General features: G+C 42.5%; 1 protein-coding gene across 3 annotated transcripts in view; it reads left to right on the plus strand.

Annotated features, from left to right (window-relative positions):
- FOCAD (focadhesin) overlaps positions 1–25,054 on the plus strand; it is a 301,056-nt gene that overhangs the window by 254,302 nt on the left and 21,700 nt on the right. For all 3 annotated transcript variants that reach the window (XM_084773534.1, XM_084773535.1, XM_084773536.1), the window contains 7 exons: positions 5,205–5,352; positions 7,152–7,271; positions 8,714–8,836; positions 9,293–9,370; positions 9,977–10,048; positions 11,537–11,639; positions 13,464–13,544. In XM_084773534.1, coding sequence (XP_084629660.1) covers positions 5,205–5,352; positions 7,152–7,271; positions 8,714–8,836; positions 9,293–9,370; positions 9,977–10,048; positions 11,537–11,639; positions 13,464–13,544 — 725 coding nt within the window. The remainder of the gene's footprint in view (positions 1–5,204; positions 5,353–7,151; positions 7,272–8,713; positions 8,837–9,292; positions 9,371–9,976; positions 10,049–11,536; positions 11,640–13,463; positions 13,545–25,054) is intronic.

Raw genomic sequence — 25,054 nt, forward strand, 5'->3', positions numbered from 1 at the left:
GACAGAGTGATGTTGAAAAGCTTACAGTTCAAACACTGCCAGGTCTTAGCCACCTACTAGAGAACACCTCACATGCTGTCTCTATTCATTTCCAGGGACATTTTAACGTGTGGCAGACCGGTGTGACTAGATCTCCATGGTATAGGTGTTCACGCTTAAATGTCACGGGTCTAAGTGTATCTGACCTTAAATTTTATTTTGTGATTGAGAAGGTTCTCAGTTCCTCCTCCTTTTACTCTTTCTTGATTCTGACCTTCAGAGGAAAGAGCAGCATTTAAGAGTGGGCCTGGGCAGGGGCACGCGAAACACCATCTCATCAGGTAGAGAGGCGCTCGTCTGTCAGAGCCCAGGCCACAGGGCCACGCTTCTGAGCCGCCTTCCTCTCTCCCGCCCAAACCGCCCCACTCTTACCATTAGTGGAGCTCAGCATTTCCTTACTCTGGGGCTTCCTGGGTGTCAGTCCTGGATGAAGCTCTTTCTGTGTCTTAGGTCCTCTGGCACCTGTCCCGTGTGGTTGGGTTTTCACACTTGCACTTAAGGCCTAATCACAACCAAGAGAGAGCTCCAGGCAGGGCTCTTCATCACTTTGTTGTATAGCTAAAGAAAGCGAGTCCTGAGATGACACTAGTTCAAGGTCACATGTTTCATTAAGTTGCAGAATTAAGAAATGGGCTAGGGTGTCAGAATGCAAAACTGTTTTTCTTTGTGCTGTGTAGTACAGTGTGGAGAACACAGTTCAATGGGAAAAACAAAACAAAACAAAATTGACACTTGGTAGTATGGTGGTGTATTATTATTATTATCATTATTGACATGTAAAGGTTCCCTGCTAATTAAAAAAAAAAAAGTTATTTTTGATTTTCTGACTTGGTCCAGGCCTGAGTGTCTGGGGTATAGCATAAAGTATTCCTCTGTGCAAAGGACAAACCTCCATCCAGTGAGATAGTTAAAGCATCATTGAGACGTGGTTAAAAGATGGTCTGGGAGTGTGCCACCTCAAATGATGGAATTCTTCCAGAGTCAATCCACCACACTTCCCTGATTTAATGGGTAAGTCCCTGCAGAGAGGAACACCTGGCCTGAGGGAATCTGGTCCTATCGCTAACGTTTTGCTGCCACCTAGTGGTCACCTTTTTGCCATTGCAGTGCTGACTGCCCTAGCTGTGGTCCTGTTATCCATCAGAAGACCTGAGCTTCGGTTAATTACTATTGAGCTGTTACAAATACAATGTAACATTTAAATTGCGCTTTGTAAAGGGCAAAGAGCTACACAAATGTTAACTGTTATTAGAACTAATTATTAAATGGCTTGTTCTTATTCTGTAGGTTTGCTAACAAGAAGCTAGGGAATTCAAGACTCATCCCTGATTAGCTTAAAAAGTGTTGTAATATCTCAATGGATATGGCAACACAAACATCAGAATTGGATATGACTTTGTGTTCTTTTTTTTGCTGGTGATATTTTAATATACTGTGATAAGGCAGTCAAATAAGTAATGACATAACAGTATGCAGAGTTGTGTGCGCGTGCGTGCAGTCGATGCGTACCCAGGGTTCTCCATCATCTGTTTTAGGATAGGGCCTCTCGCTGCCCTTGAAGCCTACTGTTTTGGATGAGATAGCTTGTTACTAATTTCCTAGGATGCAACTGTCTTCCACTTCCTCATGCTGAAGTTATGAGTGCACTTGACCATGCCCGACACATACATGCATGCTGGGGACTAGATCCTCTTGTTTTCCCAGCACTTACTCTGACGCACTGAGCCATCTCTCAGCCCCAATGTAGAACCGTGGAGTTTAAGTTGTCTTTAGCAGCTTTAGAATTCCTATGCTAGCAATTCCAAAATCTCTATTGAATATCTGATGTTATCACTTATTTTAATTTTAGCTGTTGGGGGCACTAACCTTTACCTCCTTTTTGTTTTCAGTAGACAGATTATATGAAAATTAACTCTGCCCAAGTTATTTGTGGTGTAGATCTGGCACCACAGAGTGGGTTCACTAGGTGGAAATGGTGAATTAATCATTTTGGGTAGTCTTTAAGACTTGGGACATTAAAATGTGGAAGATTTTAAATGAAAATAAATAAAGCTTCAGGAATATTTTCTAGGTGCATACTAAAAATTGGGTGAAAAGACAAAAAGAAACCTATTGTGGGGGCTTTCAGACTCTCCAGCAATGTAAATAATGACATTGGGGCTTTTTAATATTTTAAAGCCTAGGCCTTTTTGCTAGGGCAGTCTCTAGCCAGCTATCTAGCTCAGCTACGACTAATTCTAGCACTAGGTCACATCCCACGGCCAGCACTACCCTTCTGCTCCGCTCTGGTCTACCTCTGTGTCCACTGGCGAGTCTGGGCCTTTGCTTTTTCCTCCTAGCAACCCCCCAACCCCCGTCAAGTTCTGCCCTCTGTCCACTTCCTGACCAGGTATTGGCCATAAGCTCTTTATTACCTTAATCGGCAAGTGAGGAAGGATGAATATTTATAAAATTTAAGCCTGGTGAATGGCCATAGAAACAACAATATCCCGGTAGCACTAAGCTCTCTGTGGGCTCAGCAATTAACAACTGACTATACAGTGACACACCTACACACAGTGTACCCCAACAAAACCACTTAAAAGTTAATGGATTATTTGGATAAAAAGAGAAAGGCTGAAATTCAAGATGTGTGCCAAGGGTATCTGACTTATTACAGATCTAATTAAATGTTTTATATTAGCACATGCACACGCAGAGTTATATCGTTTCTTCATATGATCTAACAGTCAGCTACCACTGCAGCCCTGTCTAGAGTTGTAACTGCGCCTTAGAACTCAGGCCTAGAAAGGCACATGTCCGTTTTGAGCCTTTACGTCCATATTCCCTGTGGTGCTGCAGGAGAACTTCAGTCCAGGACACTTTGAAAAGCAGGGTCTACAAACTCGCTTGTTCATTGAGAATGATAAACCCCAGTTTTCATTTGATATTTAGGAAGAAATAATCTGTCAACACAAATACAATATGTGTCTGTCTTTACTTAGTTTGGCAAGAAATAGAAATTGAGTTTTCCTGGTTGGCTCTGACACAATCACTTCAGTTTTGCTTCCAACTAAACATGGGCATCAGGACTTGTTCCTGTGTGTGTGAGCATGAGCATGTATGTCCCCACACCTCTTTCTGTCGTCCTTAGTTACTGCGTCTACCCGGCACTCATAACACTTGCTGGGCCAGTTCTTTAGCATTCAGTGAATTCTGCATTAGTGCTTGTTGGCATCAACTTGAATGCCAGGGGCTGAAGATATTGTGGTGAGGGAAAATAAAAAAGAGTCCACTGTCACAGTACTATGAGGTTAGAGAAGAAGTAATTCCTCAAATAAAATTTCTCCATAATTTATCATTAAAATGGTAGAGCATAGCTTACTACCGGGGGCTTTGTGAGAGTTTCAGAGACGTTCTCTGCTGGGCATGTGATGTGTCCCAAGGAAGAACCGTTTGAAATCTGAAGGATAAAGTAGCAATTACATAGTCAGACTGAGAACTATAGTTGAATTTGTCAAAATATGAATCAGATTGTGTCTAGTTATACCTTTGTCTGATTCTGTCTCTTCTACATGTGCCAATATGGAAAGATAGCCGAAAAGAAAGAGAGAAAGAAAGAAAGAAAGACAAAAACCATCCCTGTAGAATCTTAATTAAAACAAAAACTTTATACTAATGAAAAGTAGCCTTTCTTCAGAAATGGGATAGGTCTCAAAGCAGGCAGTGCCAGGGTGCCGGGGCACTAGGTGTCGGCTTAGCGGTTGAACTTGGGAGGTTTCTGAGCTGTAACAGCCATCCTGCTTAACTGAGGGATGCTGGTGGGTTGGCATTGCCACCCAGAGCTCCCTCCTGCTGTTTGTTATGCAACAGAAACTAGAAAGACAGTAAGTTGCCCCCTCCTGTGTGTCGCCATGACATCGTGCAGGGCGTGAGAGGGACCGTGGACACAGCAGGTGGACTGCAGGCGGGGGGTGGGGGGGCTCTAGTCCTTCTCTCTGGGTGTGCTTTCCCAAAAGTTTCCTGTAAGCTCTTGAGCACGTCGAGAACCCCATGTGTCCACTCTGGTCTCTACTGTCAGGTGTGGGAGCTGCTTACACCGCATTGTTCGGGGCATGCTACTCGAGTGTTCTTGATGCCAGCCAAAGGCATATGTCATTCAAGAGAACAGTTACTTTCCTTACGGATGTTGGAGAAAAACCCTGGAATGCCTGCTTCAGCTGTGTCTGTCATGATGTGAGGGGGGCCAAACCAGCACCAGTATGATTCCTGAAGTGCTTGGCATTACCTCTAGTTAAAAAGCAATGAGAAAAGAAAAAGAAATGAGAAAAACTTTAAAAAGGGGGGGGAAAAATAGCCACGGATGCACTGTGTATCGTACTAACTTGAATTTTCTTGGGAACAATTCTTTTCTTTAAATGGTATGTGTCCTTTCAGGGGATTGGGACACAAAGCTTCAGATTCCAATTGAATTGTCACAAGGGGTAACTTTTGACAAGCCTGTCATTTGTCCATTTTCTCTCCTGACCCAGTGGTACTCTGAGAGATCAGAGGGGAAAGGAGGATTAATGTTATTGTGCACAGATGAATACACGGTTTCTATAAGGGATTCCACTTGTTGGAGTTGACTGGGAAACACGAAGTGCTAAGCACCACTGCGCCTCGCCTTAACTGCTCCCATCCTTAGCCAGGGCTGCCCAGCGCCCACCTCGGAATTTAACCCGTCTCTCCTCATGCAGAAGAACCACAGTACAGCAAGCACAGGCAGAAGGGGGAGGATCATGGCATTTCCGTGGGGGCAGAAATAGAGCTGTATCTCACCAGAATTTAAGTCAAGATTCGTGTTTTCTTTGTTCCTGGCACTGGGCGCACAGCCCTGTCATGGACTGTGAATTTCTGATGTTTGGTGGTCGGGGATGATGTGCTGGGGTGTCTAGTCTCGAGCCTGTGCTGTGGATTGAATCTAGAGCCTCAGGCATCATCCAGTTAGGTGCTTTACTAAGGAGCCCCAGCCCCAGCCCTAGTATTTGTTTTGAGAAGAGAGGTCAGGAGTCCCAGTGCACTTCACACCAGGCGGGAGTAGAGCCCTGCCACTCTCTTCAGCTTCAGAGCACCGCGAGCTCTGTTGTGAGTGTGGGACAGCCATGTTGTGTGTGACTCTGACACTGTCTCTTTTGGCATCCAAGCACCGGCTGTGTATTGGGAGCTGGACTTGCGCTGTCCCTCATGAGCCACAGCAGCCGCACGGAGTCCCGAGTTCACGTGGCAGCATCTCTGCGGAAGCTGTCCACCTATCTGGATGACAGCGGGGGCCAGAGCAGGACATTTCAGGAGGTAGGAGGTGGGGGCTGGGTCACCTTGCTCTGCTGTCTTCCTTCGCTTCACAGTATGGTGGCCTGCCCCCTGAGACCCGCAGCCACGCTGCAGCAAGGAGAGACGCAGCGTGGCAAGCCACCTAGATAATATCACAAGGCCGCCAAGTTGTACTTCCACTTAAATGTGGCATATGAGATGAGAGCCATTAGAGAATACAAACACCCAGGCAGCACTTCCCAAGAGGAACTGCAGCCTCTGGGCTTAAATTGAGGTTTTTCAGAATTGTTCTCAAGTGACTGTAACTTTAAAACCAAGCCAGAGACGAGCTTAAGAGACCACAAGTAAGGGCCCACCAGTATGAAAATTATTGAGGAAATTCCGTTTACCACATTTGGTGAGAAAGTGTTTCCCTTGGTGTAGCAGGAAAATATGCATAAGTAGAGTTGGTGTGACACTGCTGGCATGTGTGACCCACATTTGAGCTGGGCTGCTTTAGCTATGTGTCACGTCATCTCTGTTGTGTCCAGGTAAAGTTGAGCTGCCTACTCCCGCCTTCTGGAAGGCCAGGGATGACCTTGTGGCCGGGGAGGGGGCTGCAGAGTCTCCTCATTAGAGTGGATTCTGTTTTCTTGCAGTCTGCCCACAAGCTATTGAAGGGGACATAATGGCTGCTCTGTTTCCCCGCTCAGCCCCTCTGCTTTCAGTAATGGCACTTGTTGAATTGGGGGAATTTCTTTGTGGCACAGAGGGTTGAAGTTTTGTTCTAGGTATGCACTGCATTTCGATTATTTTAAAGTAGTGTGGAACATGATTTAAACACATACATTATATGTATATATATATGTATTTTTATGTCAAAGAAGAAAGAATTATTTGATTAATCAACAAAAGACAAGGTTATTTTAACAGATGTTTTTGTCTGCTGTGGTGATTTGATTAGCAAGTCCACCAGTCGGTAGTTTTACTCCTCCTCACGTGTTTTATATTTGGCTGCTTCCTTGCAAGCTGCTCGCCAGCGCTGGGAGTCAAACTTTCTTCTTAATTGAAGCAGCTTGATGGTGAAAATGGGAGGTAGCAGGGAGGGTGCCGTATGCTTTGGTTTGCAGAAATGGACTTTCTCAAACTTACAGAGCCTGTAGATGGTCAGTTTGGAGCACTCTCGAGCGTTATCTCTTCTCCCATTATCAATCTTTTTTTTTTTTTAATTTTGCTTGTTCTTGTACTCATTCATGTACTTATTCAGTGTTCGCAGCCATACAACGATGTCTGCAACAACAAACAAACAAAAACCAAAAAACCTAGTTCACACAGTTCATCTAACTCCCACGCCTGCATCCCTGTACACTGAGGCTCTCAGTCAGTCCCTCCTCAGGACTGGAAACACAGCCATGTTTTACATCTTTAGCGTCCTCTCCCGTGAGGCTGGGGTGGAGCGCATGGCACTTTGTAACTGGTAAAAATCTGTGCTCTTGTGCTGTTGAGGTGTGCGGTGTGGTGGCATGGCGCTGTGAGGCAGCTTTGGTTTAGAACGGTGTTCTCAACCTTCCTAATCCTATGACACATAGTGTCACGTGTGGTGACCCCAACCATAAAATTGTTTTTGCTGTTACTTCATAACTGTAACTTTGCTACTGTTATGAATCTTAATATAAATATTATTGCAGACAGAGGTTTGCCAAAGGGGTGTTGACCCCCAGGTTGAGAACCACTGGTTTCAGTTCTTCACGGGAGAAGTTGGACCAATAAGCTATCGCAGCTGAGCCACGGTCTTTGATTTTGTCTGTGAGCAAATTGTTTTTCCGCACTTTCCTTCTCAGGTCCTTGCCTACACACTTGGCTGTGTGTGTACATCAGCGTTCAGTGCTGGCATCATTGAGGCTGCCGAGGCTGAAGACGTTATGAACAAGCTTCAGATATTGGTGGAGAACAACCAGCAGGTTGGAACATGTGCCCGGTTGATTCCTTTCCTTGAGTTTCGTGTTGGTTTGCATGCTGCCTTTTGATTTCCTTAGTCTGGGACGGACTCCTGTGTCTGGAACTGAAGGAAGTCCGAGAGCTCTTTGTTCTCACCACGGTAGCCAGCAGCCACTGTCCACTGGATAGCTCTCTCATGTTTTATGTCTCAGGATCTGTGGGCATATTGATTGGTTTTACATGTTGGGACAGGGTCAAGCTCTGGCTGAAGTCGAACTCAATGCACACTAGGCCAGCTTTAAGCTTGTAGATGTCTGCTTGCGTCTGCCTTTCCGGTACTGGAACTGAAGGTGTGCATCACCATGCCCAGCTTTGTAGTACTTTTAACTTTTCTCTTTCTCAAATTGTTTCTTTGTATTCACAAAATCTTAAACTGGGTGGCTAGAATGGAATGCAGTAAAAGCAAGAAAGTGTTGAGGGGAAGGGATCTAAAATTGTAGCAGATAAGTTATGATTAGTGACAAAATTTTATGTTTATAGGGCATTGGTTAAGTCAAACTTTGGGAAACGCAAGACAAATAATCTCTATTCATAACTGAATATGTACAGGAAAGTTTAAATTCTTAAAAATCATACTTATAATGATTGCTCTTATGTAATATTCAGTCTTAAAAAGGAAGCTCTGACTACGCTGTGATCTGGATAAATCTTAAGTATATAATGCTAAGTGAGATGAGCTAATCACAAGGAAATGCTACCCAGTTGTGCTTGTGTGAAAGTTTTTCCTTTGAGTCAAATTACAGTGACAGGAAGTAGATTGGAGGTTGGCCCTGGGTTAGGGGTGGGAAGGGTTAACAGCAGAGTTTTTACTTTGCAAGATGAAGATAGTTCTGAAGACGGTGGCATAACTGTGGGTGTACCTGATGCCAGTGAACTGCTGTCTGTGCTTAAGACAATGAACAAGAATTGTAATTGCACATGCCATGGAATTCTCCTAGTCTGACTCTCCAGAAGGGTTTCTCCAGGTCTTAGTGCTGGCCTTTGTGAGTTAGTGCACAAGCCACTGATCTTAACTTATGGTGGCATCATCTCTGTTCTGTGAGCCTGTCTGCCTGTGATCATGTGTTCAGAATATGCTTTGCAATAACAATGTCAGAAGTGTTCGTGCGCTGCCTGTTTTCTTGCTTAGGAGGTAATTTTGACCTTGAGTGGTGACCTCCGTCTTTTATGCTCTGTCCTGGGGTTTGGATGGACTGAGCTATCAGCTGACAGGTCAGAAGCAGTCTCCTAGGGTAACTACCACGGCAGCAGAACTCCTTACAGCCAGCCTCCGTTTCTCAAGCCCACATCAAACTCAGGCATAGGAACCCCAGAAATGCTCGCTTTGCTCTGTACATGATCTATGTCCTATATGAGCCCTAATCTATGGCTTGCTTCTCCTCACCCCTCTTTTAATTTGTACCAGACTTCAGGCTTTGCGCTGGCATTGGGAAACCTGGTTCATGGTTTGTCTGTGTGTGGACATGGAAAAGCTGAAGACCTGGGCAACAGGCTCCTCCCTAAATGGATTAGAGTTGTCCTGACAGAGGTAAAATGTCATCTCCTGTATGCTATTAAGTTTATTATAAAGGAAAAGAATGGACTTATTGGGTTCTTTATAGGAACTGCTAAGATATAAGCCTTAATAATAAATAATCAGATAATTTCAAGTGAAAGAGGCATGTATACTTTAATTCCTATACGTAGTGCAGTTTGTTTTATTTTTTTAAAGCTGGCTAGTTAATAGTGCTTTAACTTTTAAAACAATGTTATGTTTTCTGGGAAAATAGAAATGATGAGAAACCACCTGTGACATAAGAGCCTTACTATGCTACTTTGTTTTAGTCTGTTGTTATTTTGGTGGCAAATTATCAATTGCTAGTTGTTTTGATCCCATGCACTTGTTACAGCCTTAGCCGTTGACTTGGCTGTGCAACAGCCATTTACATACATTTCAATCCCAAGGGGTATCTTGCTTTTGACTGGTTTGATTCTTGGTTTGCAGGGTGCCCCCACCATGCTCTGTCTTGCAGCCCTTCATGGCCTGGTGGCACTGGTTGGCTCGGATGTGGACGTCATGCAGGTACAGCCAGGAACTCTGAATGAGTTAGTAGCTGTAGCAGCAGCCAAGTGGCATTATCTTAATGACCCAGGGGCAGAGGAGTTTGTGCTCACAGTAATAGTTACCCTGCGGCCTTCAGTCCCTTGTTCTGTGAAAAAGTCCTCTTGGCTGAGAGTTCCTTCTGAAGAGATTTGTTCCTTGTCTTTGGTCTGTAGTAATTAAACTTCTTAAGGTAGGGACTTTCCATAGACTTCCCTGCCCAAGAAGGTGACTGAAGCGTACGCAATTTCAACGTTATCATTCACAAGGAATTACCGTTCACACCTGTAATGTTCAACTTTAAGTCTCTGTGTTATGTTTTCTTCTGAAGCAGCATCCTAGTGGGCCTTAGTGCGTGTCAGTTTATCACAGTTCTGAATTGCATGCCTTTGTCATACAGTACAACTGAGGGATGGCTGTGTGCCACTGTGACCAGGTGGTGACAAATTAGTATACCTAAACCCCAGGCCCCGCCTGGGAGAATCGCGCCACCACTTACGGGCTTGAAATACCCTGACCGCTGACGAGTCATCCCATCCCAGATGAATGAATGCTCACGCCTTGTGGCATTTCTGCTCGTTATTTCAGCTGAAGTCAGAAGCCATCCAGAACGCCCACTGTCAAGCAAGACTTAATGAAGTCATACGGACCTTAACTGAGGTGAGAAGAGGACTGGCCAGCCCCTGGCCGGGACACACACCTCCGCTCTGTCTTTCTCCTACTGCTTGGTTAGTGAGGCCCACGCAGCAAATGGGAAAGTCTCACTTTCCTGCTGAGTCCATGGGGTGTTTCAGTGTAGTAAATGGGTCTGTGTTCATTGACAAATAATGCCCTGCTCCTGAAAAAAAGAATACTGGCTTTTTTGTTTTGTTTTGTTTTGTTTCTTGAGTTGTTATTGATTCACCTTAAAAAGTTAAACCTGGCCTTGCAAGGGTTATCTAGCTTTGGGGCTAAGGACAAACCGAAGGAGGCCAAAGGAAAGGGCAGAGCAGATATCAGGGAAGAGTAGTCAAATGGCAGCAGTTTGGATGCGAGGTTGTGAGTAAATAATGGTCAGTTATTCTTGCTGAGGTATAATCCTATTTTTCTGCTTTAAAAGTTTTTATCTGTCCAGATTTTAATTAAAAAAAAAAATATCACCAATGTTTACGGAGTAAACTTTGAAAGTCAGGTTGAAAGCCGGGTCTCCCACTGTTGCGGCAATGGCCGCGCCTCTTCCCAAGCATCATGTCCAAGCTGGGCTTTTGTGATTGGTATTCTTACTATACCTGGTGCTTTCTAGCTTATGTTTTCCCACTTAGCATACTTGTTTTCATTCTTATAAAACGTGGCTAATTACAATACGTAGCACATAAAGAAGTTTTAGTAATAAGTATTGTAAAAGCATGAATTTCTGGGCAGAGAAATAATATTTTACATAAATGAATAAGAATGTGCTTAGAAAAAGAATTCTACTGAAATTTAAGTTGTTGAAAATTGGGAGAATTGGAAACTATTATTTTTAAATGATCATGAATTATGTAATAAGCAATGATAGAAATTATTTAAAGAAAAGAACAAGATAAAAGTTTCTTCATTTTTAGTGATACTTTGTTCTTAAGTAGCTTTCCCGTCCTCTCTCTTTCTTGAATTTTTTTCTCTTGAGACGGGATCTTATGTGTTCCAGGCCGGCCTCAAGCTATGTGTGTGAGGATGGCTCCCAACTCCTGATCACTTTGCTTCTGCCTCCCAGGCACAAGCCGCCACATTTGGTGTCTGCAGTGCTGGAGCGGAACCCATGGCTTTGTGTTCACAAGGCACTACCCTACCAACTAAGCTACATCCCCAGACCCTCTCAGAGATTTCTTTTACTAGTTTTTATACCAGTCTTGCTCAGTGAAACTTGAAAATACTGCTAGTGCTTTATGCCATTGTTGGTTGTTTGGTTGATTCATTCATTCATTTATTCATTCATTAAGCAAATACTCATCAGTTATCTATAAGATTCAGGTCTAGTGTAGAAAACTGATGTTAGCATCTTGTTATAGAACTTCTCGTTCTCAATGGAGTCTCTAATTCCTACAAGGTTAATGAGATATTGTGGTAGCCTTTTATTGAATAGAGCTCAGATCTTGCCCCGTCACTGACGTGCTATGTTTTCATCAATAGGTCATCAATGTCTCAGGGGTGATTGGAATTCAATCAAATGCAATATGGCTTCTAGGACATCTTCATCTGTCTGCTGTATCTTCAAATCAGAGCAGAACTTCTGGTAGGATTAACGTTCTAACACACCAGAGCTGGACGAAGGCTGGTTTGGGGTCTGTGCTCAGTGGGACTGCTCATCACAAGGCCACAGTGTGTTGTGACCCTTAGTTATACCCAAGCAAAATGGCTTCCAGACTTTCTCTGGGTCACATGACAGAAAGTGGTGGCCTCCAAACCCCATATTCATTCCCAGTTCCTCTCTGCCTTCCTTAAGGATAGTGTAGACATTTAATCAAATACCTGTATTTACAAATAAAGAATACAAGACTTGGAATATTAAACAAATATATAAACAAAGAGTCAGGCTCTTGAAACTTGGAACAGATATTTTATTATTACTCAAACTAATGGTATTATGTTTCAGAAAGAATCTCTTTAAACAGAGTTACATAGTGAGACCCCTTTTCATAAAAACCTGCTTCTTTACTTATGACTGGGATTTTTCTGCCCAGTGGCTTTATAAAGGTTATGAGCTAAGCACATTCAAAGATGTGTACCTGCTCGGGGGTTGGAATCCCAGCCCTTCAAACAACAAAGCCCTTCCTGTTTGTATTTTTTGATAAAAGCAGCAGAATCATTACATTTCCCATGTGCCTAAGTTATGTTTGTACTTGGAGATTTTCTGGGGAAAGAACTACCAAATATATCTGTCCTAGCTCTTAATGAGTAACATTTTGACCCACAGAGGTTTAGGGAGCAAAGATGCCTCACTAAAACTTAGCTTCGCATATTCCTGGCAGGTCATCTGCTGATGGTGTAATGATGGACTTAGGCTGCAGTGACTTCTGTTTCTTCACTGCATCTTTAGACAGAGAATTTTGGTTCTCAGCCTTCCTAACATGACGAGCTTTAGATAGCTGGAGGTTGTCATGTTAACTTCGGCAAAGGAACTAAGAAGTGCCTCAGTGAGATCAGAAAGCCTTGCTAATGCTAGTGTTGAAGGCTCATAGAGTGTCCTGGTAAAATAACACGTTGTGGCAGTCTTAGTTTGTGTGTGTGTGTGTGTGTGTGTGTGTGTGTGTGTGTGTGTGTGTGTGTAATACGTACACACTTACTTACAGTTGTATTACAGAGCACTTGGTCTACGTACTCAGATCAAGTAATGGTGAGTCATCTCACACCCAGGCTCTTCTTAACAAAATAATTGTGTGTCTGGAAAAGCACAGCTACTTGTTCCTAGTGGAATTTTCCAGTTGCGCCATTCATTGTAGTAAAACTGTCTCATGAAACAATTATGGGGGTGCTTGGAGGAAAAGGATTTAGGGGACTCTCAGGACTCAGCTAACAGAAATGTCACTGGCTCACTGGCTCAGGTCAGCAGCCACATCTGGTTCTTTATGCATTTTGGTCACTGGAAGGGCTTAGCTAGGAGACAGCGCTGTTAACACTGGCTGTTGCATTTCCTTGATTTGCACTGTTGATGAGGCATCCTGTGAGGAGGCCTCTAGGTCAGCGGCTAAGCTTAGACAGCCAACAGGCTCCTTCACCCTGACGAGGTCCCTGGATTGGAGCTCATCCATGTGATAGGGTGCCAGGGACTCTTTTCACCACCTCCCTGGAGTAACCATCCTTTGTGATTATTTTTTTAAGTCTCTCCTAGGTTTGCCACCACTAAAATTTTTCCTGCATAGCCTAAATGATTATCTCAAAGCCAATCACTTAATCTAATAGAATTAGTTGCAGCCATGGAGTGTTGTGCCGAGATCAATAGCACAAACATCTCTGCCGTGTCTCTAGGTTGATCTGGCAGCATGAGACCGTTACCTCTCTTTCATTAGGTAGGCCTGCCAAGTTCACTGGTTAATTTGACCATTTTCCACCTCCACAGTTCCTACTGACTACAGCTATCTGCCTGAAGGCAGTTTTATTCGAGCAGCCGTTGGCTTCTTCGTTACAGGAGGAAAGAAAGGTAAGTGGGCACATTTCTTACATCGCTTCTTTCTTCATGTTTGGTAAGTCATGTGCCTTAAGCACGCCTCTGTAAAATCAAGCAAATCTAGTCTGAAGGGCCAGTGTTGTCTTCTGCCAACCATCTTCCTAGATAACTGGGAAGCTAGCTAAGGAATTGCTACGTAAATGTGAACTATGTAGTCTCACTGTGGGCAGCTCAGTGAAAACTGTGTCTTCCGTTTAGTCTCGTGGAGAGCACACACTGCTTTTTCTGTCGCTTTCAATGACTTGGGTGTGAGGAGAGAAGGATCCAGGTGCCCTTTGTACCCCAGGCCGGGCTGGGAAACAGCACTTGTCACTGACCTCGTCTGATCCTCCTGTGCTCTTGGAGTCACCGGCTCTCACTCCTGTTTCTACCGTGTGTTTTTTCTTGGCACATGTTTATCCTGCTGCGCTCCTGGGCTGTGGCCCTCCGTGTTAGAATATAGCAGTTGAGTGCCTTTGTCAGACAGAACCCAGAACGGTGCTGTGCGAGTCACTGAAGTGTGAGCTGTTAGAACTGTGTGTGTCCTGGCTCCAGTGCCAGCTTCGTTAACGTAATTGTCGTCCAGTGATGTTCACTACTTTTGTTCTTTCTCAGCTGAGCAAATTAGTGCCTATATGATAGCAAGACTATTACGCTTTTAGAAATAGGGTGGAAAAGGCTTAAAGTAAATTGAAATGAAAAAAAATCAAGAAACCAGGAAGCAGCAATTTGTTGAATAAAGTTCATGGAAAAATAAAATCTTTCCATTGGAAGAGAAATTAGCCGGGTGTGGTGGCGCACACCTATAATCCCAGCACTTGGGAGGCAGAGGCAGGCAGATTGCTGTGAGTTCAAGGCTAGCCTGGTCCAGGACAGCCAAGGATAAATGGAGAAACCCTGTCTCGAAAAACCAAAAGAAAAAAAAAAAAACAGGAAGAGAAAGTAATGTTGTTTGATGTCCCACTGGGAACAGCAATCAGACCAGGAACTGTTTTTGTCACCTTGCTCTTTGGTCTCTGGAGTTTAGGATGCATACTCTTATTCTAGGGTTGTGAGTTAGCACTGTTTGCTTTTAATTTTTTCCATGAAAAGTGGATGTATGATTATATCATTGTTATATGTGTTCTCTATAAACACTTGTATATTATGTGCAAACTAGTTTAATGATTGCAGTGCTATGAATTATGTCATCTTCAAATACATATACTAGAGATGTCTCCATTAGGAAGAAGTTGAGTTCTTGGTAAATGATCATCTAAAGTTTCCACAGCCAGAATAATGTTAGCACCATAAATTTTTGCTCTAGTTTTACTAAGTTGTTCATTGCGAGCTTATAAAATTTAAAAATGATTATGTGAGAGATTGGCTTGAGAAATGAAGTAAGAACTCTGAGGTCAAATGAAAGGCTTCAAAAAAGGGTTTTCTTTTCTAGCAAATAAAAAAATCATTTTGTCCTTCCAGATTCATGTTTCTTGGTAGAAATGGATGTTCTCGGAATCTCTGGGGGAATCTTGACTCACTGTGACATGTTTGCTTGTGGTTGTGCAGTCCTGTCTCAACAGGCAGGGCTCCGCTCGGAGGCTGGACGCTCAGGTGGAACTGAGATGCTGTCGTGGAGTGCACTAAAGTGGACTGCTGGAGTGTTTAAACTGCCATCTTACCAGTTCGATTTTTGGCATTTTCAGGTTGTGGGAGAGGGCTGCTTTCTTGTCAGGTTTGCTGACTAGATTTAGAAGAAAATCTATTCAGCCCACACATTACTAATGATGACCCCAGAGGAGTGAGGGCCGTGGGAGGCTGACCTCAGCCTCCAAAGCCCATTTACAGAAACAAAACCAGACCCTGCTCTGTGGGACTAAATGGGATGGCCAAGTGCAGAGGTGTGCATGCAAACGAGCGCTTTCTTCTTCAATATGCCCAGCTCATTTGAATTTTAATAACTCCTTTCTGAAGGAGCTTTTGAGTTTAAATGTCTGGATGTCACTCACCAGAGCCCAGCGTGGCTACTGGTAGGAAGGATGACAAAGTCGGGGAGCTCGGGAGCTCTTTCGAGGGAGAGGTGGTTTTGGTACAGGCAGAGGATAGACCACTTCAAGGATGGCACAGTTTCATCACCCCCGTGGGCTATTTTAACTTTAATAACTCACAAGAAAAAAATGTGAATGGTTATATTTGATTCACACATATGCCAGAATGAGAGTGACACAGTTTTCCAGCACAGCCTGTGAGGTCTGAGAAGAACGTGAGAGACTGCTTTCTGAGGCGTAGGATTTACCTCGTTTTGCATTGGCACCTTAATAGATGTGTGGTGTTAGAGTACCCATTCCTTCGTGGGACCTGTGCTCCACAGCCGTACCAAGTCAGCATCCCTCCATCTTTTAAGGAATTCAGTTCTTAGTTTTGAAGGTCTGTGTCTGTGTCTGTGTTCTCTGATACGGCCCTACTGGCCTTCTGTCGGCACAAGTCCTTAACTTTGGTAGTCACCATTCTCAATTACTGTGGAAATTTCTTACTATGTCAACCTTAAAATCTTTGTTCAGAATTTAAAACCTCCCATCATGGCACCCTTTAAAAAAACACACATATACACAAGCTCACTTTATAGCAGAGGCTGGTCTTGAACTAACTATACTGTGCTGAAGCCAGCCTTAAACCTCTGATCTGTCTCACTCTGTTCCCCAACTGCTGAGACCACAGGCATGTGCCCCCATGCCCAGTTCTGATTTGGGGTCTTACAGTTTTCTTCTTTGCCTGCTCACCCTTCTGAGTTTTGATCTTTTGGGTTTTCTCAATTCCATACCATTTCAGACTTCATCAATATTTTATCCACTTCCTTAATAGAACTTTTGAAACCCTTAATAAAAGTAATTATTCTTTCTGATATCTACATTAGGTATTTCTAGATAACAGGAATGTTTTTATTGTGACTGGAGAGAGTGAGGCCAAGGGCTTTGAAGTTAATAGCATGAAGTGTTACCTGAGGAAAGTATGTAAATTTATATAGTACAATAAATGGCATTTCCTTTAATATCACATTGGTCAGTGATCTATGAATGTAAGTTTTAGGCTTATACACAAATTATCTGAATTTATATTCTCAGTTATTTTTGGAATTTTAGTCATTTTGGACTGGTGTGAGATTTATTTGTTCATAGAGTGTTTAGCAGAATTAGTGAACTCCTGAATATATTCTAATTGGCACTAAAAGGCTGTTTATTTTTATGAAATTATGGAATAGGTTGCCAAAACCATGTGTCATTTTCAATATTTTGAATTATTTGACATTTTACCTATACAACTATGAAAAAATTATTACAGAGAGCACGTGTGTATAGCACTGACTTTAGAAGTGGCATAAGGAAGAAGATGGCAGCTGACCAGGATGGGTCACACTTGTAGTCCCAGTGCTCTGGAGGCTGAGCCAGATGGGTTTTGAGGCCGTCCTGGGATATCTAGTGAGTTCTAGACTGGCCAAGGCTATAAAGCAAGACCCTGTCTCAAAAACCAAAGAAGCCCACAGATATAGCTCCATGGTTAAGAGTGCTTTCTACTATTACAGAAGATCTGAGTTGGGTCCTAACACCCATCTCAGGAAGCTGATGACTCCTGATCTAGAGGATCCAACACCACCTTTTGGCCTCCGTGGGCAACTGCGCTCATGGCGAATAGACTCACCCACATATACATAAATAAAACAAAGCCAAACAAACAGAAACCCAAAAGGAGACTTTCTGTAAATGTAAACATGTGGAGCTGGCTCCTGAGATAGTCCAGTATATGTTCTTGTCAGTGTGCACATGCACCTTATTCATTCATAAAATGTATAATTCCTAATTATCTGAGTTTTAAAATCTAATACCTGCTCCTGTAAATGAGCACAGTTGTTTTTTATGCTCTGTTACAGGAAACATGGAAGACACAGGAAAGACACAGTGCAGTGCAGCACTTTCTTAACAGTTGTCAAGAAGATTCCAGAACTTTCAGTGGGTTAGTTACTTACTTAGCTATTTAGTTTAGACTCAATCACATGTACCCAAAGATGAGCCTTGAATTTGCTATATAAACAAGGATGTCCTTGAACTTCTGATCCCAAGTCCTGGGACGATAGGCATGGGGCACCATGCCTGGTTGATGGGGTGCTGGGGGTCGAGTCCAGGGCACACTGAGCATGGTCTGCAAGCACTCTCCCAACTGAGCAGCAACCCCAACCCTTTACTTCTTCCTTTAATCATTATTAAAATATTGCAAGAAAAATCCCACCCATCAGTCTTCAATGTTCTGTAGGTAGTATCATGTAAACATATTTGTCAACTTACTGCTTTTGTTCATGTACAAATTTTACTTTTTAAAATATTTATGTGTGTGTGTGGGGGGGAGGTAATCTTGCTTTACCAGCTTGACATGCCTGCAAAGAGGGACTCTGAATTAAAGATGCACCTCTTTCAGATTGGCCTGAGTGCATGGCTTTGGGTCTTTTTTTTTTTTTTAATTATAAATGATGTAGGAGGCCACAGTCCACTGTGGGCAGTACCATCCCTAGGTAGGTGGGCCCAGGCCATAGAAGATAGCTAGATGAATGTGAGGCAGTTAAAAAGAAAGCCAGTAGGGAGCATTCCTCCGCAGTCTCTGCCTTGAGTTCCTGCTTTGGGTTCCATTGGTGATATAAAAACTGATATAAAATCTTTTTTCCCAACTTGCTTTTGGTCTTTCTTTGGTATCTTTCACAGCAACAGAAAGTAACTAGACTCATATGCTTTGTATTTTTAAGTAATGTTTGATGTTACATTTGTTACCGTAATTATCACTTGTAAACAATTGTAGATCTCTCATCAAGAAGCAGGCAAGATGGCTTAGTGGGAAAAGCTTGACACAAAGGATGACAACTTGAATCCACTGTCCAGAGCCCACGTGGTAGAAGAGAATTGACTTATTCATTTATTTATTTTTATTATTTTTCTTTTTTTACATTTTACATTTTTTTACATTACATTTACATTTTACATTACATTTATATTATTACACATATATACAATAAACTGCCTAGAGCAAGAAGAATCATGAGTCACTCAGGAATCATATAAATGTTACATTCATGGTGTATTGGCTTCTTGTATTTAGCAACCTTGAAGAATATCTTTCCTATCTTGGTGAGTCCAAAATTCTGAATATAAATTAATATCTATCATATCTTATCTTTATCAACTTAAAACATCTATCTAGACCTAGAAAAAATAGGCAGTAAAAACCTTGAAACCCTACCCGGACTAGCCGATGGACATTCTCCACTGTTGAGTGGAGAAGAAGATCTAACTCTCACACAAACTCTGGTGCCCCATATTTGATCATGTCCCTTGGATGGAGATGCCTGGTGGCACTCAGAGGAAAGATAATAGGTCACCAAGGAGAGACTTGATACCGTATGAGCATATTCAGGGGGAGGAGATCCCCCTCAGACACAGACATAGGGGAGGGGAGTAGGGGGGGGAAGTGGGAGGAAGGGAGGGATGGGAGGATACATGGGATGGGCTAACAACTGAGATGTAATATGTATAAATTAATAAAAATGTATTAAAAAAAAAAAAAGAATCCTCTCAAATATGAGCAGTTAATTTAGCTTCTTAATCGTAAAAAGATATTTGACTGTTGCAATAAACATTCTATTGGTGGAGAAAAAAAACAAAAACAAAAACATCTTGACCTCTAAAAAACTCATTTAATTGTAAAACTAAAGTATTTGGTCTTCAACCCCATCAGAGACTTGAGAAGGAATAAAATTAATTACTTGAGTAATCAGGAACTGCAGGTTAGTAGCTTTCAAAGTAAAAACAAAAAAATGACATAGACAGTTTGGTGCCTGAACAGTCAGTCACCCAAAACTCTCTATAATGTTAGAGCATCATTTTCAGCCTTCTGGCCCAATATATCTGACGGACATATTTGTGAAGCAGAGTCAATTGAGGATGTGCTTACCCTGTCTTGGCAGAGCTTGGCTGTTGGCTCTGTCTGCCTCCAAGCTTGCCCATTTTTAGGCAGAATTCTGTCTGTGGCAGAAAAGAGGACATTTTTCCCAGTGGTTTGTTTGCTATATTTGAAGCCATCTCCAGAAGGAGATTCCTTGATGCTCATCATCTTCTTTGAGGTAAGTTGGGTGTTGCCAGGAGTTAACCTGTCTTATTGTCAAAGAATCTTTAAAATAATAAAAACATCTTTCTGAGGTTTTTGAAGATCTTATCCAACTATTTTACCTTATCTATATATAGAATCATATCTACCTGATAAACCTAGGATTTATATTCCTGTGATAAAAATAGACTAGTATTTGACATGATCATGATTTGATCAACTAACAATTATCTTGTATTACTTATCTTAAGCAGCCTTTAAAGGTATGGGAAGTAAACCTTGCATTATAGTTGAGTTTTATGGGTATAATACTTCATATTAGAGTAGGAAAATATATATATATAGAGAGAGAATGTGTATGAACAATAATCTTAAATTTGAATTCTATACCAATGTATCAAAACTAAACTTATTTTGCATCAATATACAAAATTTCATACCAGTGAATTAAAAATAACCTTGCGAATAACAATTACGGCATTAAGTTGAGTAGATTCAATAAGCTACTTTTTATCCTATCCTCCCTATATATTTCTATATGCCCCTTTCATTCTTTTCAAACCCTATCTCGAAACCTAAGAAAGAAAGATAAAGGAAAAGAGAAACATCCCTGAATCCAACCTTGTTTTCTCTCTTTTTTATATTATTATAAGTATAATAATTACTTATAACCAACTCCCAATGAAAATAAACATTTGTAGCCCAAGAAAGCAACAAAAAAACCTACCCAACCCCCCTTAAGGGAAATGGGGCTTCCTTCTCTTAAGGTTTCTTCTATATGATTTGGGGCAAGTAATACCTTTGTAGATGCTAATTAGTCCCTTGACCTTTCTGTGCCTGTGCTCTTTTGAATATACAAAATAAATAAGTAAATGTAATTAATACTTCATCAAGTTGATATATCAATATTAGTCATTTCACTATGGGTCATTTTACTACAGCTTTTCTTATGGTGAATTTTCAGCAGTTTATTGTGGACAAGAGTATGTAGATTTGGTAACTAGAAGAATTGCATGGCTGCTTTAAAGATTTATTTTTATGTTTGTGTGTATGTGTGTGTGTGTCCATGTAAGTGTCAGTGTCTGCCATGTGTGTGGGAGTGCCTTGAAGCTGAGGTTACAGGCAGCTCTGCGCTGCTCCTTGTGTGTGCTGGGAACGAATCTTGGGTCTTCTGGAAGAGCAAGCTCTCTTTCTCACTAAGCTGTGTTTCCAGCCCCTGGCCTGGCTTTGTGCTGCTGCGAAGGGATTATGAACCCTGTGTGTAAATAGAAATCAGTACATCATAAAGGCCTGGTGGCGCTCAGAGGAAGGATAGCAGGCTACCAAGAAGAGACTTGATACCCTATGAGCATATACAGGGGGAGGAGGTCCCCCTCAGTCACAGTCATAGGGAAGGGGAGTAAGGGGAAAATGGGAGGGAGGGAGGAAGGGGAGGATATAAGGGATGGGGTAACAATTTCGATGAAATATGAATAAATTAATAAAACAGTTTAAAAAGTAACCCCTATAAAAGGAAGCATTCATATGTTATTATTAACAGTATTCCAACCAAACATCATTTATTAACTTCAAAAATAGAAGAATTTTATCAGGTACCAGGTGTTTCACCCAATAAAGACCATTTAACTAAACCAAAAAATAAATTAGCAAAATAAAATAAAATAAAGGTTAAAATACAGGAGCCCAACTTCCCAGGTTCCTATCCCGTTTGTGTTACTTGTGGCATATGTAAGTTCAGACAGCCATGAAATCTTATTAGCCTTAGTTCTTTCTGTAAAGTTGAGAAAATGATTGACTCTTTCTTACAGAGTTTTTGAAGGGTTATTAGCTCATGTAATAGTAACTAAAGACAGGATGAACCTGTTCAGTTGTATCCTATTATAAAACAGCAACATACATAAATACCAATGATAACAATAAAATACCAATGATAACAATAAAAACATAAAATTCACACATAATATGCCCAAAGTGTGATTTGATTTAATTTTTATTTCAATATCAGAAGGAATGAATATCTTTGCATACATTCACTATGTAAGTGTTTTTAAAGTTAAAGTTTAGAGCGTTTTTTCTAAGTAACTTTATTATTGTGTGTGTGTGTGTATGTGTGTATGTGTGTGAGTGTGTGTGTGTGTGTGTGTGAGTGCAGGCACATGTGTGTGGATCCGGGGATCAAACCCAGGTTGTCACATTTGTGTGGTAAGTGCTTTTACCCACTGAGCCATCTCTTTGGTCCAGAATTTTTTGTTTAATATTTCTGCTTGTTCATAATGTATTTTACAGAAATTAAATACAAGAAAGTTACAAACTGTCTCCTCTAACTGTAAGGGAAAAAAAAACTTCAATGTTCTTTTCACCCGGAAACCACAATTGGTACATCACTAAAATCCTAGTGAGGTCTGTTGTGGAAAAGGGCCAGGGCATTGTATGTGCTGGCTGCCATTTCTCCCCAGTCTCCTCTGATCCAGACAGTCTTAACCAGGCCTTTCTTCACCTGGTACTTCATAGAACATTCTTCAGTTCGAGTTTGCCTGACGCTTCTCATGTTAGACTCAGGTTCAGTCACCTTTGGGAGGAGAGCCACAGAAAAGGGTTCCTGTTCTCACTGCATCCTTCTGGTGGCATGCAGTGTCCTTCGTCATCTTAAACATCTAGATTCCTCCAAATGAGCTTGCTCATCTTCCTTCGTCATCAGTAAATATTTCTGGGGTCTTTGGGTGTTGTTGTTGTTGTTGTTGTTGCTGTTGTTTTTCAGAGAATGATATTTACAAGCTAAGGTCTGTCCACAGAGCCTTTCTCCTGGGATAATTGTCACCATTTCCAGCAATGTTCAATAGGAACTATGTTCTCTTTCTCTCTTTTGTATGTTGCCTATTTCTACATCAAAGTGTGTCTTTATCTTTACCTGTGTCTAAGCTGTCTGTGTCTGTAGACTGTGTCATGCCCACATTTGCAGTTCTAATTCAGCGCCATTCGACCTCTCCCTCCCTCCCTCCCTACCTACCTCCCCCCCCCCTCTCTCTCTCACACACACACACACACACACACACACACACACACACACACACACACATTTACAGCTCTGTGTTCTGGGCTATAGGTAACCGAGCCAATCCCCCATCCCCCTGGGCTGCAACCCTCATAGGTTGCTTTCCTCACTAGATTCCAACCTTTGCTGGCTGCCATTCTGTTTGGTGGTCTTCCTGATGAAAGGGCTTAGGGTGGTTTTGGTTTTGGTAACTCTGAAAGTTGTTGAGGTTTTGCTCCCAGGATAGACTACTCTACCAGCTTTTAGTATCTGATGTTTCAGAATCATTTTTTTTTCAGCAACAGTATCGATAGTTTCTGGTCAGGGGCAAAGCCTTTGGTACTGCCTGTAAGCAAGCCATCCTATAATGATGTCCTCCTGAGTCTCTAAGGACTTTACCCTTTCCATGTTGATTTAGACATCTCTTACTCCAGTGATGGAGGATTAGTCCTTCAGTGATGTCCTCCAATTAGATCATAGTTTCCATCTCATCCTTTCCTGTATCTTTGTGTCTCTGTGTTTTTTACATATGTGTCATTATTTACATGGTTATTTATTCCTCTTTCAAGTCTGCCTTTCCTTCAGTGTGCAGGAAGACCATCTTAGCACAGGCTGCCTGGCATGTAATATAATTTACATCTTTGTCCCTTGTGTATGTTTGTACTGAATGTTGAATAATTCTGAGTTGATTTGTCTCCAGCAACAGTGAAGACAGAGAAAGGAAATGTCTTTATCACCCAAGTGATGTGCTGGAGATGGAGATCATACACCCCAGATGTTAGCGTGTTTGTGGCCAGACTGTTCCTGTAGTAATTAGCCTGTTGCACAGTCCTCTGTGTAGCACAGTATGTGGGATAATGGACCCTATTGGCCTGCATTACGCTCAGGTATGCCATTATAACATTGAGGTTGTCAACTGCATGCGAGATGTAAAGCAGCTTTACATTTAGGTTTTAAAAACATCTGGTTTTTTTTTTTTTGACAAGTACCCATAGGCATTCTCAGTTTCAGATCCACTGTTTATGACTTTCCCGTAGTCATTTACATAAGGCATGTGTTTGAAGGACAAAACACTGAAGCAAAGGCCCTGATTGATTCCTATTGTTTGTATTCTTTTGTCCCATATAGAAGGAAGCAGGATTCTGTGTCCCAGGTATGCTTTGGGCTCTCTCTTTCTTACCCTCACCCCAGATGCATGTAACTGCCAAATAGTTTCCCCATTCCTAACTGTTACTGAAGTTACCATCGTTCCATTGGCTGTCAGAATGCGTTCCTTCCGAACACAGAGGAAAATTTTCTGTAGTTCTCATCATGTTTCTCAGTATGGATGCCCTGCCCTTTTAACTGTGAAAAGTGTAATGCTCTGTAGCAAAGGGATGAGTGTGAGCCCTGCGCTCCATTTCGTAAGTTGCTTCTGACACTTGCCTATATATCAGGTCAACTTAGTGAAGACTGAAGAGCGCAGTCCGTGCCAGCGCAACATGCACATACAGTGAGTGCAGTCGGTGCCAGGGCGACATGCACATACAGTGAGTGCAGTCGGTGCCAGGGCAACAAGCACATACAGTGAGTGCAGTCGGTGCCGGGGCGACATGCGCATACAGTGAGTGCAGTCGGTGCCAGGGCAACAAGCACATACAGTGAGTGCAGTCGGTGCCGGGGCGACATGCGCATACAGTGAGTGCAGTCGGTGCCAGGGCAACAAGCACATACAGTGAGTGCAGTCGGTGCCAGGGCGACATGCACATACAGTGAGTGTAGTCGGTGCCCGGGGCGACATGCACATACAGTGAGTGCAGTCGGTGCCAGGGCAACATGCACATACAGTGAGTGCAGTCGGTGCCAGGGCGACATGCACATACAGTGAGTGCAGTCGGTGCCGGGGCGACATGCGCATACAGTGAGTGCAGTCGGTGCCAGGGCAACAAGCACATACAGTGAGTGCAGTCGGTGCCGGGGCGACATGCGCATACAGTGAGTGCAGTCGGTGCCAGGGCAACAAGCACATACAGTGAGTGCAGTCGGTGCCAGGACGACATGCACATTCAGTGAGTGCAGTCGGTGCCCGGGGCGACATGCACATACAGTGAGTGCAGTCGGTGCCAGGGCAACATGCACATACAGTGAGTGCAGTCGGTGCCAGGGCAACATGCACATACAGTGCACTCAGGACTGAAGCAAAAAGTATGTACAATGTAGTCAATGGTGAACTGAAGCAACATGCACATACACTGCAGTCGGTGCTGGAGCAACATGTACCTGCAGTGTGGTCAGAGGTGCAGTTCATCCCGTCAGAGGTGAGCTCATTGAACAAGAAAGCATAAACAGTGCTCATATTTCATATGGGCTC

The sequence above is a fragment of the Acomys minous genome (assembly GCF_964271855.1).
Source record: "Acomys minous genome assembly, chromosome: 1".
Lineage (NCBI taxonomy): Eukaryota > Metazoa > Chordata > Mammalia > Rodentia > Muridae > Acomys > Acomys minous.